Source organism: Tursiops truncatus, chromosome 2, assembly GCF_011762595.2.
Source record: "Tursiops truncatus isolate mTurTru1 chromosome 2, mTurTru1.mat.Y, whole genome shotgun sequence".
Classification (NCBI taxonomy): domain Eukaryota; kingdom Metazoa; phylum Chordata; class Mammalia; order Artiodactyla; family Delphinidae; genus Tursiops; species Tursiops truncatus.
Window position 1 is genome coordinate 787,862 of NC_047035.1, and position 13,992 is coordinate 801,853.

A 13,992-nucleotide genomic window follows, 5' to 3' on the forward strand; every position below is an offset into this window, starting at 1 on the left:
GGGGAGACACGGGGGGGGTCCACACAACAGGGGCGGGGTTGCATGGGGACGTAAGGGCACCGCCAGACGGAGCCCGCGGAGCCACTAAGAGCCGCGGAGCCTGCCCACAAGCCCGGAGGGAGGGGCGGGCGGTGGCGGGCGGTGGCGGGCGGTCCCGGGCGAGGGTCTCCACCCTCAACCTGCGCCAATCCGTCGCAGAGCTCTGCTTCTCAGACCCCGCCTGAGGCCCCGCCCACAAGGTACGCCCACAGTCCCTGGTCCCGCCCATAAGGCCCTCAGGTCCCGCCCACCACTCCCCTGCTCTCGCTCCTAAGGCCCCGCCCACAAACCGCGGTCCCGCCCATCTGGCCCCGCCCCCGCAGGCCGCTCAGCCTTTCCTCCTGCTGCTGGCGCGCTGCCGTTGCGGACTGTAGGTCCCAAGTTCCGAGGCCTGGTGGCTGCGTCCTGGCCCGGAGGCCGCGGGTTCGAGTAGTCGCGTCTTCGCCGCGGCCCCGGAGCCCGTGCCCGTTCCGCGGGGCGCGACCGTGGCGGGCAGCGCCGTCCCGGCCCGCGCGGCGAATCTGCCGCTGCGAATCGGCGGGCTCGGCGGCGGCGGCCTCGCGAGAGTCTGGGCGGCGCGGACGCGGCTGCGGACGGGCCCGCGGACGGGCCCGGCGGACGCGCGGGCCGGCGGGCTGACTGGGGCCGGGGCCGGCGGGCGGGGGCCCGGCCTGGAGCCGCCGGCATGACTGGCCGCGTGTGCCGCGGCTGCGGCGGCACCGACATCGAGCTGGACGCGGCGCGCGGCGACGCCGTGTGCACCGGCTGCGGCTCGGTGCTCGAGGACAACATCATCGTGTCCGAGGTGCAGTTCGTGGAGAACAGCGGCGGAGGCTCGTCGGCCGTGGGCCAGTTCGTGTCGCTGGACGGTGGGTCCCGGCGGGGCTGGCGGGGCGGAGGACCGCGTGGCCAGTGGCCTCCGTGCGTGTGCGGTTCTGGCTTTAGTAACGGAACTTACCGGAACAGGGGACAGGATGCGGCCTGGGGTCGGGGTCGTGGCCCATCCCCCTCAGCGCAGTCCCTTCGCTCCTTGGGGGGACAGTTGTTTGAATCTGGGGGTCGCGGACGTCAGCGCGTCCCCTCTCTCAGTCATCATAGTCGATCCAGCTCCTTTCGGGTTACAGTTGTATGAATTTAAACACATTTGGATTCGAGTAACACCACAGCGAGGATAGAGTTCCACAGCCCCACGCCTCCCCGCAGCGGCAGCTGCCCTCCGTCCCTGCAGTCTTGTTTTTCAGGAAGGCCGCGTAAATGGAACCAGCCCGTGGGCCACCTTCGGAGACTGGCATCTGTCCCTCAGCCCTGTGCCTTTGGGATTCGCCCAGGCTGTTGCGAGGATCTGGGCTCCTTCCTGTGCACGGCCCACGATTTGCTGAAGGACCTTTGGTTTGTTTCCAGTTGGGGGTGATTATGAATAGAGCTGCTAAAAACTTCGAGGATGGCTTCTTCCGTGGACATAGGTTTTCATTTCTCTAGGGTGGTTACCCAGGAGTGGATGGTAGCCGTATGTTTAACTTTATAACAAACCACCAAATGGATTTTCAATGTGGTTGGCACCGTTTTGCATTCTCACTAATTGCTTCACCAGAACTTGGTGTTGTCTCAGTATTTACATATATTTTGGGTGTGTTTTTAGTGTGTTGTGGTGCCTCATCTCCGTGTTGATGCATTTCCCTAATGCATAGTGATGTTAAACAGCATTTAATGTGCTTATTTGCCATCCCTTAATCCCCCTTGCTGAAATGTCTGTTCAAGTAGCTTTTTGCTCATTTTATATTCAGGTTGTTTGTTTCCTTACTGTTGAGTTTTGAGCATTCTTTAAATATTGTAGTTACAAGTCCTTTGTTAGATACGTGATTTGCAGAGCAGAAGTTTAAAATTTTGATTAAAAGTTTTAAAATTTGATGCAGTCCACTTTATTGATTTTTTTTCTTTCATGGATTGTACTTTTCTCTTGTTGCAGAGCATGGGCTCTAGGCACGCGGACTCAGTAGTTGTGGATCGTGGGCTCTAGAGCACAGGAGCAGTAGTTGCGGCACATGGGCTTAGTTGCTTCGCAGCATGTGGGATCTTTCCAGACCAGGGCTCGAACCCGTGTCCCGTGTATTGGCAGGCAGATTCTTAACCAGTGCGCCACCAGGGAAGCCCCCGGTAGTAAGTCTTGAAATCAGATGTTGTGATTCCTCCAGCTTTGCTCTTCCTTTTCAGAATTGTTTTAGTTATTGTAGTTCCCGTCCCTTTTCATTCAATTTTAGAATAAGTTTGTGTATATTTACAAAAAATCTTGCTGGGGCTTTGACTGGAATTGCATTAAATCTCTTGATAAATTTGGAGAGATTTGACATTTTTACTATATTGTGTCTTCCAGTCCATGAGCACAGATGTCTCTCCATTCATTAGGTTTCCTTTGATCTTCCATCATCGTTTGAAGTTTTCAGCATATAGCTCCTGTACATATTTTAGATGTTTACCTGAGACCCAAATAGAGCTGTTGTCAATAGTATTTTTCAGAAATTCAGTTTTCAGTTGTTCATGGCTGGCATATAGGAATACGGTTGATTTCTGCCATTGGCCTGTTTCCTGTGAGCTTGCTAAACTTATTAGTTCTAGGAGTATTGTTAAAAATAGATTCCTTGGGATTCTTGATGTAGACAATCATATTATCTATAAATAGGGGCTGTTTTCTTTCTTTTGTTTCTGTTTCTTGCTTTTGAGCAGACATGCTTGCCTTCTTCCCAGTCTTAGAGGGAAGCATTCACTCTCCTCCCACGCAATATGATGTTAGCTATAGGTTTTTGGTACCTGTTCTTCATCAGTAAAGTTGAGGAAGTTCTCTTTCCACTCCTAGTTCGCTGAAAGTTTTTATCATGAGTGGATGATGAGTTTTGTTTTTCTTCCTTGGTCTGTCAGTGTGGCTGGTTTTTGAATGTTCAACGTGCTTTGCATTCCTAGGGTAAACCCAATTGATCACTGGGTATTATTCTTTGTATGTGTTGCTAAATTAGATTTGTTAATATTTTGTTGGGGATTCTTACATTTATGTTCATGTGGTATATTAGTGTGCAATTTTCTTGTAATGTCTTTGTCTGGTTTTGATATCAAGGTAATGCGCCTCCTGGAATGAGTTGGGAAATGTTCCCTTCTCTTCTGTTTTCTGGAAGGATTGTGTAGAATTGGTGTTATTTCTTCTTTGACTGTTTGGTGGAATCTACTGGTGTAGCTATCTGGGCCTGGAGGTTTCTTTTTCAGAAGTTTTTAATTACAGGTTCAGTTTCTTTAATAGTTGTAGGTTTTATTTATATTTTAGAATATCTCTTTCATGTCAGGTGAGTTTGTCGTTTTGAGGATTTGGTCCATTTGATCTAAGTTGCTGAATTTATGCACGTAGAGTTGTTGGTACTATTCCCTTATTCTTTGGATGTCCGCAGGGTCTGTAGTGGTGTCTCATTTTCCTTTCAGATATTGGTGTTTTGCATCTTTCTCTCTTTTTCCCTTTGTTTCTCCTGCTGGAAGTTTATCAATTTTTTTGATCTTTCCAAAGAACCGGTTTTGGGTTTCATTGCTTTTTTTCTCCTGTTTTCTGCATGGCACACGTCTTTGTGTTCTTTTTTTTTGTTGTTCTTTGTTTTTTTTTCGTCTTTGTGTCCTTCCTGAGCAATTTCCTGGGACTGCTGTGGCGGAGTCTCCCTGGCACTGTGTTTGCAGCTTTGTCACATGTTGCCAAACTGCCCCCTCAGTCATCCAAGACTTTGATGCCTGTTGGGAAGAGAGTAACAACGACAGTAAGAAGGAATAATCATAGTAGCTGACACTTAGGGTTTCCCATGGGAGGCACTGTGCTGAGTGCATCCCTTGTACCTGATGACAGCCTGTCCTCACTGCAGACGACAAAGCTGGGTGCAGAGGAGTCCTGGACGTGAGAGATGTGCTGCCACCTGTGGGCAGTGACGTTGGTCCCACGGCCTGTGAGCACAGGCTCAGAGCTGGGTGCCCTTTGGTGGTGTGATTTAAAGGTGGTATGAACCCGGGCTGGCTCTGTCCGGTGGGCTCACTCTCTGGAGGGAAGCGCTGCAGGGGTTGTGGGTTCTCAGCTCCTGTGTAGAGGGCGGAGAGGGAGGGGCGAGGGGCGCTGCCTCCTCCAGCAGCCCCTCCCTCCCCTGGGTGGATCCCTCCCAGACTCCTGGCCTCCTCCCTTCCCCATCACAACAGCAGCCGCCCTGGTAGTCGGCTCTGGCTGCTGTCAGCCTCCCTGGTGCGGAGTGTATGCCCAGCTGGCCCCCCAGCTCTTCCTTCGCTCCAGCCTCATCCTGGAAGCTGGGCCTTCTCTCTGGGGTGCCCTTGTGCAGCGCCCAGGGCCTCTGTCTTTCTTAAGCGTTCTTGTTTACTCTTCGAGAAGGAGTGGCGGATGGTTAGCTCCTCAGTTCACTTGAGAATATGTAAATTAGACGTCAGGGCCCTGTGGCCAGCGGCCCTGTCACCAGCTGGGTTTCTGACTGTGACCCAGGCCCAGGGTCCAGAGGCGAAGAATCCCAGTCCCCCTGGGTCCCCTGGTAGATGTTTGAGGACCGGCAAAGTGTGAGTCCAGCGTCCCAGGCTGGACTCGCAGAGTGGTGGCAGCTAGGGTGGTGCTGGGGACGTCTGGGCTGTGTCTTTCAGTTGATGGGCAGCTGGTGAGGGGATGGGCGTGGCTGAGAGAAGGGTTGGATGTGAGGACTGCAGGATGGCAAGGTGGTGGGCAGAGCTGGGGCAGCTGGGCCTCTGCGGGCCTGAGGAGGGTCCTGCTGAGTCATGGGGGAAGGGCTCACCAGAGCATCAAGGAGCTCAGGGGCAGAGTAGGGCTTCCTGGCACAGGCCCACGCCAGCATCCCGTCCCTGGTGTCGGTGCTGAAGGTCTCGAGGACAGCAGGTCTTTCCCCTGGGTGTCCCCTGCAGTTGATGGTGCACGGTGAGCCCGTGGGCCCCTCCCGGGAGCTGTACCTGCTGCTCCCCCAGGATGAAACCCAGAGGCAGAGGGAGCTCCTGCTTCCCTGGGTCCTTCCCTTCCTCTTCTGGGGTGCACCCCCATGGGTTCCATGACCACAGCTTTTAATCGCTGCAAACTTTGTCCCTGAAGTCAAGGTGTCTGTAAGTGCTAGTGTTCTCGTGGTTATGAGTAATGAGGTGCTTTCCATGCGTAAAACGATGAGGAAGGTTTGGTGCCCAGCTCTGGTGGGGGTGGAGCCTCTCTTGCTCGCTGGGGCAGCTCCCTGGGTCCTAAAGAACAGCAGACCCACCTGCCCTCTGCCTGGCTTGTGCCCTGCCCGGAGAGGGCTCTCTCGGGCACAGCCTACCAGGTGTCCTGGGCAAGCTCTGGTCCTGGAGTTTCAGAGGTTCTGCATCTCTGTTTCTATCTTGTGGCCCCTCAGAGCCCCACTGAGTCCCTGCGGGAAGGGACCTGCTCTCAGGAAATGGCCGAGTTTTGTCCTGGAGGCACTTGCGTGAGAGGAATGTTGTTCCTAAAATGTCATTTGCTGCTTTTATCACCTGCCATGCTGCATGCTGCGTGGTTTCCATAATCAGACTCTTAATCGTGACGAAACAGGCTCTTCAGGAGCTGTGTCTGGTTGACAGAAGTTTAGGCTGCCGCCACTGTTTAGCTGTTGATTCACCGACCGCAAGAGGTGTGTGTCCAGCCACGGCCCCATGCCCGGGGCTCAAGGTGGACTTGCTGAGTGTTTCGGGTGCCTTAGGGGAGTTATGCCAACGTCCGAGCTCAGGTCGAGGGGCCACTGGATTTCTCTTCCGTCCTGGAACCGCCCAGCTGGACCTCGTGCAGTTGTCCCCCCTTAAAAGGAGTTTCACAGCAGTGACAGAAACCCCTCACTTTAAATAAAATGAATACAGACTGAGGAAAGGTTTTGCTTACCCATGTGGGAGGGATCCGTGCGTGAACTGGAGGACGGGGCTTTGTGCTGCTTTTCTGTTTGTGGTCTTGGGGTGTTGGTGTTGCTGGCTTTGTCCTCAGTGCTCAGAGTGGCCGAGAAGCACCCCCCGCCCCCCACCAAGTTGCAGGGGTCAGGCCTTTGCACCTTCTTGCTTTTGCAGCCACAGCTGGGAGGGGCACAGGTGCATCTGGGTGGAATTTCCGGCCCCTCCCCTGCTGTCCACAAGGGGGCAGTCTTGGCCCGGCTGTGCTGATAAGAACTGCAACTTCTACTTGTTAGATGTAGCTGGTTGTATCTTGTTTGTTACAGGATCTTGTTATAGAAAATATCAAATGTTTTTAGAAGTAGAGGGAATAATATGATGGGCATCTGAAAGACAAGTACAGCGTGCATTGATGGTTTTGGTCAGAGGTGGTACGCAAGCTTTCTTTCACGCTTCAGGGGACCCTAGCCCCGTGGTGTTAGCTATTTGAGATTTGCTGAATAAGCACTTTTCATAGGCTCCACCACTGCTTTCCAGATGTTATCTACTGTAACCAAATCCCCAGTGGGTAGTATTTGTTGAATAAAAGAATATGCATCCATTTGGCAAGCAGGTTTTGACCTGCCCCCCCCTTCCCCCAGCTGGCCGGACCTAGTAAGGCACCTTCCTTGCCAGGACTTAGTCCCTGTTTCTCCTGGGAGCACATGCAGGACTGAGGCTACGTACAAGGGCCTTGGAGAGCACCAGGGTGGTGTGTGTGTATATGTGAGTGTGTGTGAGTGTGCACGGGGGCAGGAAGCATCAGCCCCCAGAGCAGGTGGGGCCGGAGCAGCCCCAGGAAGCGTGACTGGGGCGTTGGGGAGAGACAGGGAAGGACAGCACCGCAGCAGGAAACAGAGGTCCTGGAAGTGCAGGGGGGAGCGCCTGCAGAGAGTGCAGGGGGGGAGTGAGGGGAGAGGGTGAGGGGAGGGCGTGACCTCTCAAGGTCTTGCAGTGCCTTTAACGCTCACCCAGAACGAGGCTCTGCTCTTACGCAGCATCTTCGGGTGACCTGCCCTGGTCGCTTCCCATCTGTGTCTAAGCAGGGAGAGGTGGCTGGGAGGAAGGCCCCCCAGGGTCCTCGCGCCTGGAAGGTGGGGCTTCAGGGGATTTATACCCTTACGTTGTCCTTTTTCTGATGCAACATTATTGTAATTGTTTGCTTAAAACATGTGCTGATTTCCGCTAAAACAATGTGGTGATTTTTTTTTCCTTTTTCTCAAATAAAAGTTGGGCAGCACTGCACGCAGGTCAAAATGTGGCCGTCCTCGTCAGGGGGCTGAGGGGTTGTGGCCTTCTTCAGTGGTTCCTACGTCCAAAAGATCACAAATATAACAATCCTGAAGGGTATAAAAGCCGCCACAAAATAGGGGGGTACAAGATGCAGGCCCCCAGTCTCAGGCCGGTGAGCCCATGTCGGGCTTCTGCAGAGTCAGAGGTAACACTGGAGTGTTGGAGGCTCCTCATTTCTGGGCCGGGTGGACAGGTCTCCCCTGGGCCCTGCACTGCTCCTGGCCCTCTCCAGGCCCCCAGTGTGCCCTGCCTGGCCCTCTCCCTCCCTGCCCTCTATGGCCAGCTTCTTGAAGACACTAAGTTTGTGGTAACTTGTCAGGGCAGTGATAGAAAACCAACACACCCAGGGTGACAGCAAAACCTTCCCCAGGCACCGCCACCTGTCCCCAGGCTCCACATCCTACTGTGAGGGAGCGATGGGCTCCCTGCCAGTACCCACTGGGGCCGGCGCCTAGACCCCACCGTCGGACCACAGGAGTTGGTGGGGGACGCTGCCCAGCCCTGGGCCTGAGCCCCAGGGAAGCTGCTGAGGCGGGGACGCTGGGTGCTGGGGCCACCAGCCAGCCAGCCCCCTGCTGTGCTCCCGCTGCTTCCAGCTGCTCGTAGCCCACTAACTGCCCAGCCAGGCCTACTTGTTGCTCGTTTCAAAGTTTCCTTAGCCCATCTGATGTCTTTCTTTCCCAGCTGACCTTTAGAATCGTTTTGCTGAGATCCTTAAAGAATCTTGTTGGTGCTGGTTTGGGATTTGGTTGCAGTCACAGAGAAGCCGAAGGCCGACTTGTTCTCCGCTGTCTGTGCTGGTAGCCGGCCTATGGATGACCCAGAGGTCCCTGCTGGCCCCAGGAGGTGGGCCACGTGTTCTCCTCAGGGGCCTATTCTCAGACTTCAGTGATCTGGCTTCCCAGATCCCTGTCACTTCTGAGTTTCCATTTCATCCTCCAGCAGGCCCTGCACCCTTACCTCCCCCACGTGGCTAACAGTGTGAGGTCGTGTTCCCTAACTTCAGGAGCCTCTAATCCTTTGCTCTGTACTTCGTAACAGACACACTGGCCTGTGGGATGCGCAGCGCTTCCCCGCTCCCCCGCCTGTGCCTGGCCGCCTGCGCCCCTCACTTAGGCGTGGCGCTCGTTTGAAGATCGCGCTTCAGCGCTGTGGTTTGTAAGCCTGGTGAACAATCTGGATGTCCACCTGGCTGTCTTCACAGGGTATCAGGGCAGAAGTCCCCGCCCTGAAGCCTTGCAGAGTGGAGCACGTGAGACGTCCTGGGGGGGCTTGCCGTTGGTGGGAGGTTCCGAACAGAGCGCCCGTAGGTGCAGCTATAGCTACGCGTTGGGTTCCAGGGCTTCCTAGGTTGCTGCTCTGTGGGCGGGCAGCACACAGATGGGTAGAGGTGCGAGCGTCTCCTGCAGACTGGCTCCTGCCCTCCCCCCCGCCCCCCGGGAGATGAATGCGATAATAAATGTGAATTGGCTGGCCCACGGCCCGCAGAGGGCCAAGGTGAGGGGCTGGGCTGGGCCGGGCCAGGCCTGGGCCGGGCCAGGCCTGGGCCGTAGTTGGGAGAGCTGTGTGACAGTCTCTTCTGGGACATGGTTAGAGAATGCAGATGGGCATGGTCCACGCCCTCGGCTCCAGGTCAAGGCCACGACCCTGTCAGCAGGGCAGAGGTGTGAGTGGTGCGGTGAGATGCTCGCTGCTGCCTGCTGCTCTGAGTCTTGCTCCAGAGACACTGGTGCACGAAAGGGCTGTTGACACAGATCTCTGCCCAGTGTCGGCTCATGAGTCTGATTTGTGTCTCCAGGTGCTGGCAAAACCCCGACCCTGGGCGGCGGCTTCCACGTGAACCTGGGAAAGGAGTCAAGAGCACAGACCCTGCAGAACGGTATTTCCCGCCGTGGGTGCTGCTGGAAGAGGGTGGGCTCCTGAGGCGGGACAGGGACGTGGGACGAAGGATAAGAGTGACAGCCTGCCGTGACCCCCCGCATCCTTGTCACCAAGCCAGTGCAGGCCCCACATCTGGGAGGACTTGTTGGCGGAGTCCCCTCCCCGGGTCGTCAGGACCCTGCCTGGGTGCCCTGCAGTGCCCTGGGCCTCCTGTAGGGGCTCTCTGCCAGGGCTACTCTGAGGTCTCTGGACCCTAACGGGCCCACACCTGTTACAGTTTCAGTCGCGATAAGCACAGGAAAAACAAATTTATAGCAGTTTGATGTGTGGTGCCACTTTTGTTGTATTTTGTAACCATCCCAGTCCACAACAGATTGGAGAAATGTCTGTTCAAACCTTGGCCTGGGGGCTTCCCTGGTGGCGCAGTGGTTGCGAGTCCGCCTGCCGATGCAGGGGATGCGGGTTCGTGCCCCGGTCCGGGAGGATCCCACATGCCGCGGAGCAGCTGGGCCCATGAGCCATGGCCACTGAGCCTGCGCGTCCGGAGCCTGTGCCCCGCAACGGGAGAGGCCACAGCAGTGAGAGGCCCAAGTGCCGCTAAAAAAAAAACAAAACAAACCTTGGCCTGTTTTTAATTGGGTTATTTGTCTTCTTATTGAATCGTAAAAATTCTTTATGTGTTTTAGATACAAGTCTCTCTTATCAGTTATATGACGTGCAGAAAATTTTCACCCGTTCTGTGGGTTTCTTCACTCTCTTGGTGGTATGCTTTAAAGCACAAAGGTTTTCAATTTTGATGATGTGCAGTTTATTTACTCCTTTGTTGCCTGTGCTTTTTGTGTCGTAAGAAAGGTTGCCTGATTCAATCCAAATCACAAAGATTTATGCTTATGTTTCCTTCTGAGTGTTGTGGTTTTAGCTCTTAGGTTGAGGTTTTGATCCCCTCTTAGTTTTTGTGTCTAGTGTAAGGTGAGGGCCCTACTTCACTCTGTTGCATGTGGATATCCAGCTTTCTCAGCATCATTTGCTGAACAGACTGTATTCAGTTGGCACCCTTGTCAAACGTCAGTGACCGTAAACGTGAGGGTTTGGATTCTCACCTCTGTTCCATTGGCCTGTGTCTGTCCTTTTGCTAGTATCACACTGTTTTGGTTATTGCATCTTTGTAGCAAGTTCTGAAATCAGGAAGTGTGAGTCCTCCCAATTTGTTCTTCATTTTTAACATTGTTTTGTTGACTATTCTGAGTCCCTTGAATTTACATATGAATTTTAGTTTCAGTTTGTCAGTTTCTGCAAAGCAGCCAACTGGGATTCTGATAGGGATTTACATTGACTCTGTAGACCAATTCGGGAAGTATTGCTGTCTTAACAAGATGAAGTCTTCTGAGACCTGAACGTGGAATGTCTTTCCATTGATTTAGGTCTTCCATAATTTGTTTCAACAATTTTTATGGTTTTCAGAGTATAAGTTGTACATTTCTTTGCTAAATTTATTCCTAAATATTTTATTCTTTTTGACTATTGTAAATTGAATTGCTCTTTAAATTTCATTTTTTGGTTGTTTGTTGCCAGTGTATAGAAATATGAGAGGTATTTGTATATTGATCTTGTATCCTGCAGCCCTTGAAAAACCCACATATTATAATAGTTTTTTAGCGGATTTCTGAGAATTTTCTATATATAAGATCACGACATCTGAAAATAGATATAGCTTTGCTATACCTTCTAATCTAGACACTTTTATTTATTTTTTTTTTTGCGGTACGGGGGCCTCTCACTGCTGTGGCCTCTCCCGTTGCGGAGCACAGGCTCCGGACGCGCAGGCTCAGCGGCCATGGCTCACGGGCCCAGCGGCTCCGCGGCATGTGGGATCCTCCCGGACCGGGGCATGAACCCATGTCCCCTGCATCGGCAGGTGGACTCTCAACCGCTGCACCACAAGGGAAGCCCTAGACACCTTTTAATTTTCTTCCCTGACAGCCCTGGCTAGAACCTCCAGCACCACGGTGAATCCAGGTGTCTTATTCCTGATTTCAGGAGAAGTGTCCAGTCTCTCACCATTAAGTGTGATGTTGGCTGTGGTGAGCTCAGGCAGGGACACCCTCTGCTGGGACCTCTCAGACACTCTGTGAGGACACTGTCAGGAAGGTTATGGCACATAAGAGTGCCTCCATCTTGGGCGTGTCCCTAAGCGCCGCGATCTTCACTTGCACGCTGGGAAGATGGGCTTGGTGAGTTCCAGCATCCTTACCTATATGCTGGTCACCTTCTCCTTGGCTCTCGAGGACCCGCCTCCTGTTGCTGCTGTGGATGGGAGTGGCCAGCATAGACTCGGCCAGCAACTCCTCCGTCCAGTAGGGCTGACATCCACGTCGGCTGACTACCGTGAGGGCAGGTGGTGGGCTTCCAATTATGACTCGCATCAAAATGTTTTAAATTTTCCATTGAGCTTTTTCCTTTGACCCCATGGGTTTATTAGTGTTGTTGGCTCTTCCAGCTTGAATCTTCTGTGTTTAGAGCTCATACTCTGTTGGATTTCAGTCTTTTGAAATGATTTGACGCTTGCGTTATGGCCCAACATATGGTCAATTACAATCAGTTTGGGCACTTGAAAATATTTTTCTGCAAAAAGTGGGGTGTTCTGTACATGTCACTTGGGTCAGATTTCCTCCCAGTGCTCACTGATTTTGGTTCTGCTTGTCTGTCTGTCTGTCACTGAAAGGGCATATTAAGATCTCCATGACGATTGTGGGTTTGTCCATTTCTACCCATAGTTTTGTTGGTCTTTTGTTTTGCCTGTTTTAAGACTATGTGTATAGAAGTTTAGCGCATACAAACTTATTTATTTATTTAGGCCGTGCTGTGCAGCTTGCAGGATCTCAGTTCCTAAACCAGGGACTGAACCCAGGCCACGGTGGTGAAAGCCCGGAATCCTAACCACTAGGCCGCCAGGGAACTCCTTAGTGAACACAAATTCACAATTATTCCTGGCTGGTAGCCTGAGTCTCCCTTGCTCAAGTAGTGCCCTGGCCTTCAATCCCACTTGCGCTGGCCTGCTTCCACCTGCTTTCTTCTAGCTGGGGCTGTCACATAATGTTTCTTTTTCTCTGTGGCTGACTTTAAGATCTTCTGCACATGAAGAAGCTTATCCCCTGTAGAGAATGTATCTATTTCCAGACTTCCTTGGTGGCACAGTGGTTAAGAATCCGCCTGCCGGGCTTCCCTGGTGGTGCAGTGGTTGAGAGTGCGCCTGCCAATGCAGGGGACACGGGTTCGAGCTCTGGTCTGGGAAGATCCCACATGCCGCAGAGCAGCTAAGCCCATGCACCACAGCTGCTGAGCCTGAGCTCTAGAGCCTGCGAGCCACAACTGCTGAGCCCATGTGCCACAACTACTGAAACCCACGCGCCTAGAGCCTGTGCCCGGCAACAAGAGATGCCACCGCAATGAGAAGCCTGCGCACCACAACGAAGAGCAGCCCCTGCTCGCCGCAACTAGAGAAAGCCTGCACGCAGCAACAAAGACCTAACACAGCCAAAAATAAATAAATAAATAAATTTATAAGGAAAAAAAAAAGAACGTATATATTTCCAAAAACCTAGAGTAGGTGGTACATCGGACTCAAATCAGTTGTAGTTGTAAAGAGCAGCATTCATGCAGACGTATTCATGGAAGTGAAACTGGAAACTAGCAATAAAGGAAGAGAAATAACCCACCTAATTAAAAAAAACTTCAGATAGCCCTTGGTTTAAGTACAAAATCAAAGCAGAACTCGCGGACTCCTCGGAACGGGCTCGCTGAGGTCTGAGGCCGAGGTGGAGCCCACTCAGCTGTTCGGGGAGGCCCAGAGCCTGGGGGGCAGCCTACTCTGTCGTCCTCCTCACACCTTTCCTGGGGCTCCTGCCTGGGGTCAGCGGCCAGCGGCCTGGCCCCTGAGGAGGGGCTGGCCCTCCCTCCGCCCACCGTGGTAGGTGTACCCTCCTGTCTTCGGCTGCCTTCCCCGGTGTTATCGTCCTATCTCTGTCTGGGTGGGGGCTGCAGGGACCGAGGGGTGCCGTCTCTCCACAAGGTGCCTCTTTTCTCCGGACCGGACCGGAGCTGACCTGTTGTCCTCCCCCGGGGAAGACTCCTGTCTTTTCACTTCCCACCACCCACCCCCAGTCTGTTGGATTGGGTTGAAATCTATGGATTTAACTTCAGCTGTTACTCTTTGTGTTAGGTTTTGGGTGCCTTTCTTAGAAAACAAGAGAGTTGGGAGAGGAACAGACGGCTTGGACTGTGATTCCGTTCACGCGGGGGTCTGCGCCTCCTGGCCCCCCTCCCTCCCTGGAGGTGTGGTGCCCGCGCAGGTCCCTCTCTAGGGCCGTCTCTGGTTTATTGGGAACGTGCTCAGGTCCCAACTGAGGTGCAGCTCAGTGAGAGAGAAGCCCTGGACTCTTCCCTCCGGGTGCCTGGGCGGGGCTGGAGTGGGCGCCCCACTTAGCGTGGAAAGGGCATCCTGGGTGCCAGCGAGGCGATTTGGTCCAATCTGAGTGTCCGTCTCCCTCTCTTTTTCTTGCTTAATTGGGCCCTTTTGGGGTTTTCTGTCTATCTTGGAAGTTCTGAAATGCTTCTAGGCTGGAGCATTGGTCACTGACTTGATGAACCCTTTCACATGGGAGGCATTTCTCAGGGAAACTTTTTATTCTGTTCTTTTTGTTTCTCTGTTTTTCTTGGTATAACGTATGTATAGTAAAGTGCGTAAAATATACCAGCCTTAAGTGAGCTGCTTGATTAATGTGTGTGACTTAAGGCCTGGGCTCAGATCGTGGTTGAGCATGTTTCTTGTAC

The 13,992-nt window shown here is 53.2% G+C and overlaps 1 protein-coding gene across 8 annotated transcripts in view; it reads left to right on the forward strand.

Annotated features, from left to right (window-relative positions):
- The first annotated feature begins 395 nt into the window (after positions 1-395).
- BRF1 (BRF1 general transcription factor IIIB subunit) overlaps positions 396-13,992 on the forward strand; it is a 71,391-nt gene continuing 57,794 nt past the window's right edge. For 2 of the 8 annotated variants that reach the window (XM_073799972.1, XM_033850486.2), the window contains exons 1-2: positions 399-908; positions 9,080-9,160. In XM_073799972.1, coding sequence (XP_073656073.1) covers positions 725-908; positions 9,080-9,160 — 265 coding nt within the window. In that variant the 5' untranslated portion in view covers positions 399-724. Of the gene's footprint in view, positions 909-9,079; positions 9,161-13,992 lie in introns of all 8 variants that reach the window. The other 6 variants (XM_073799973.1, XM_073799971.1, XM_073799975.1 and 3 more) reach the window with 6 other exon arrangements.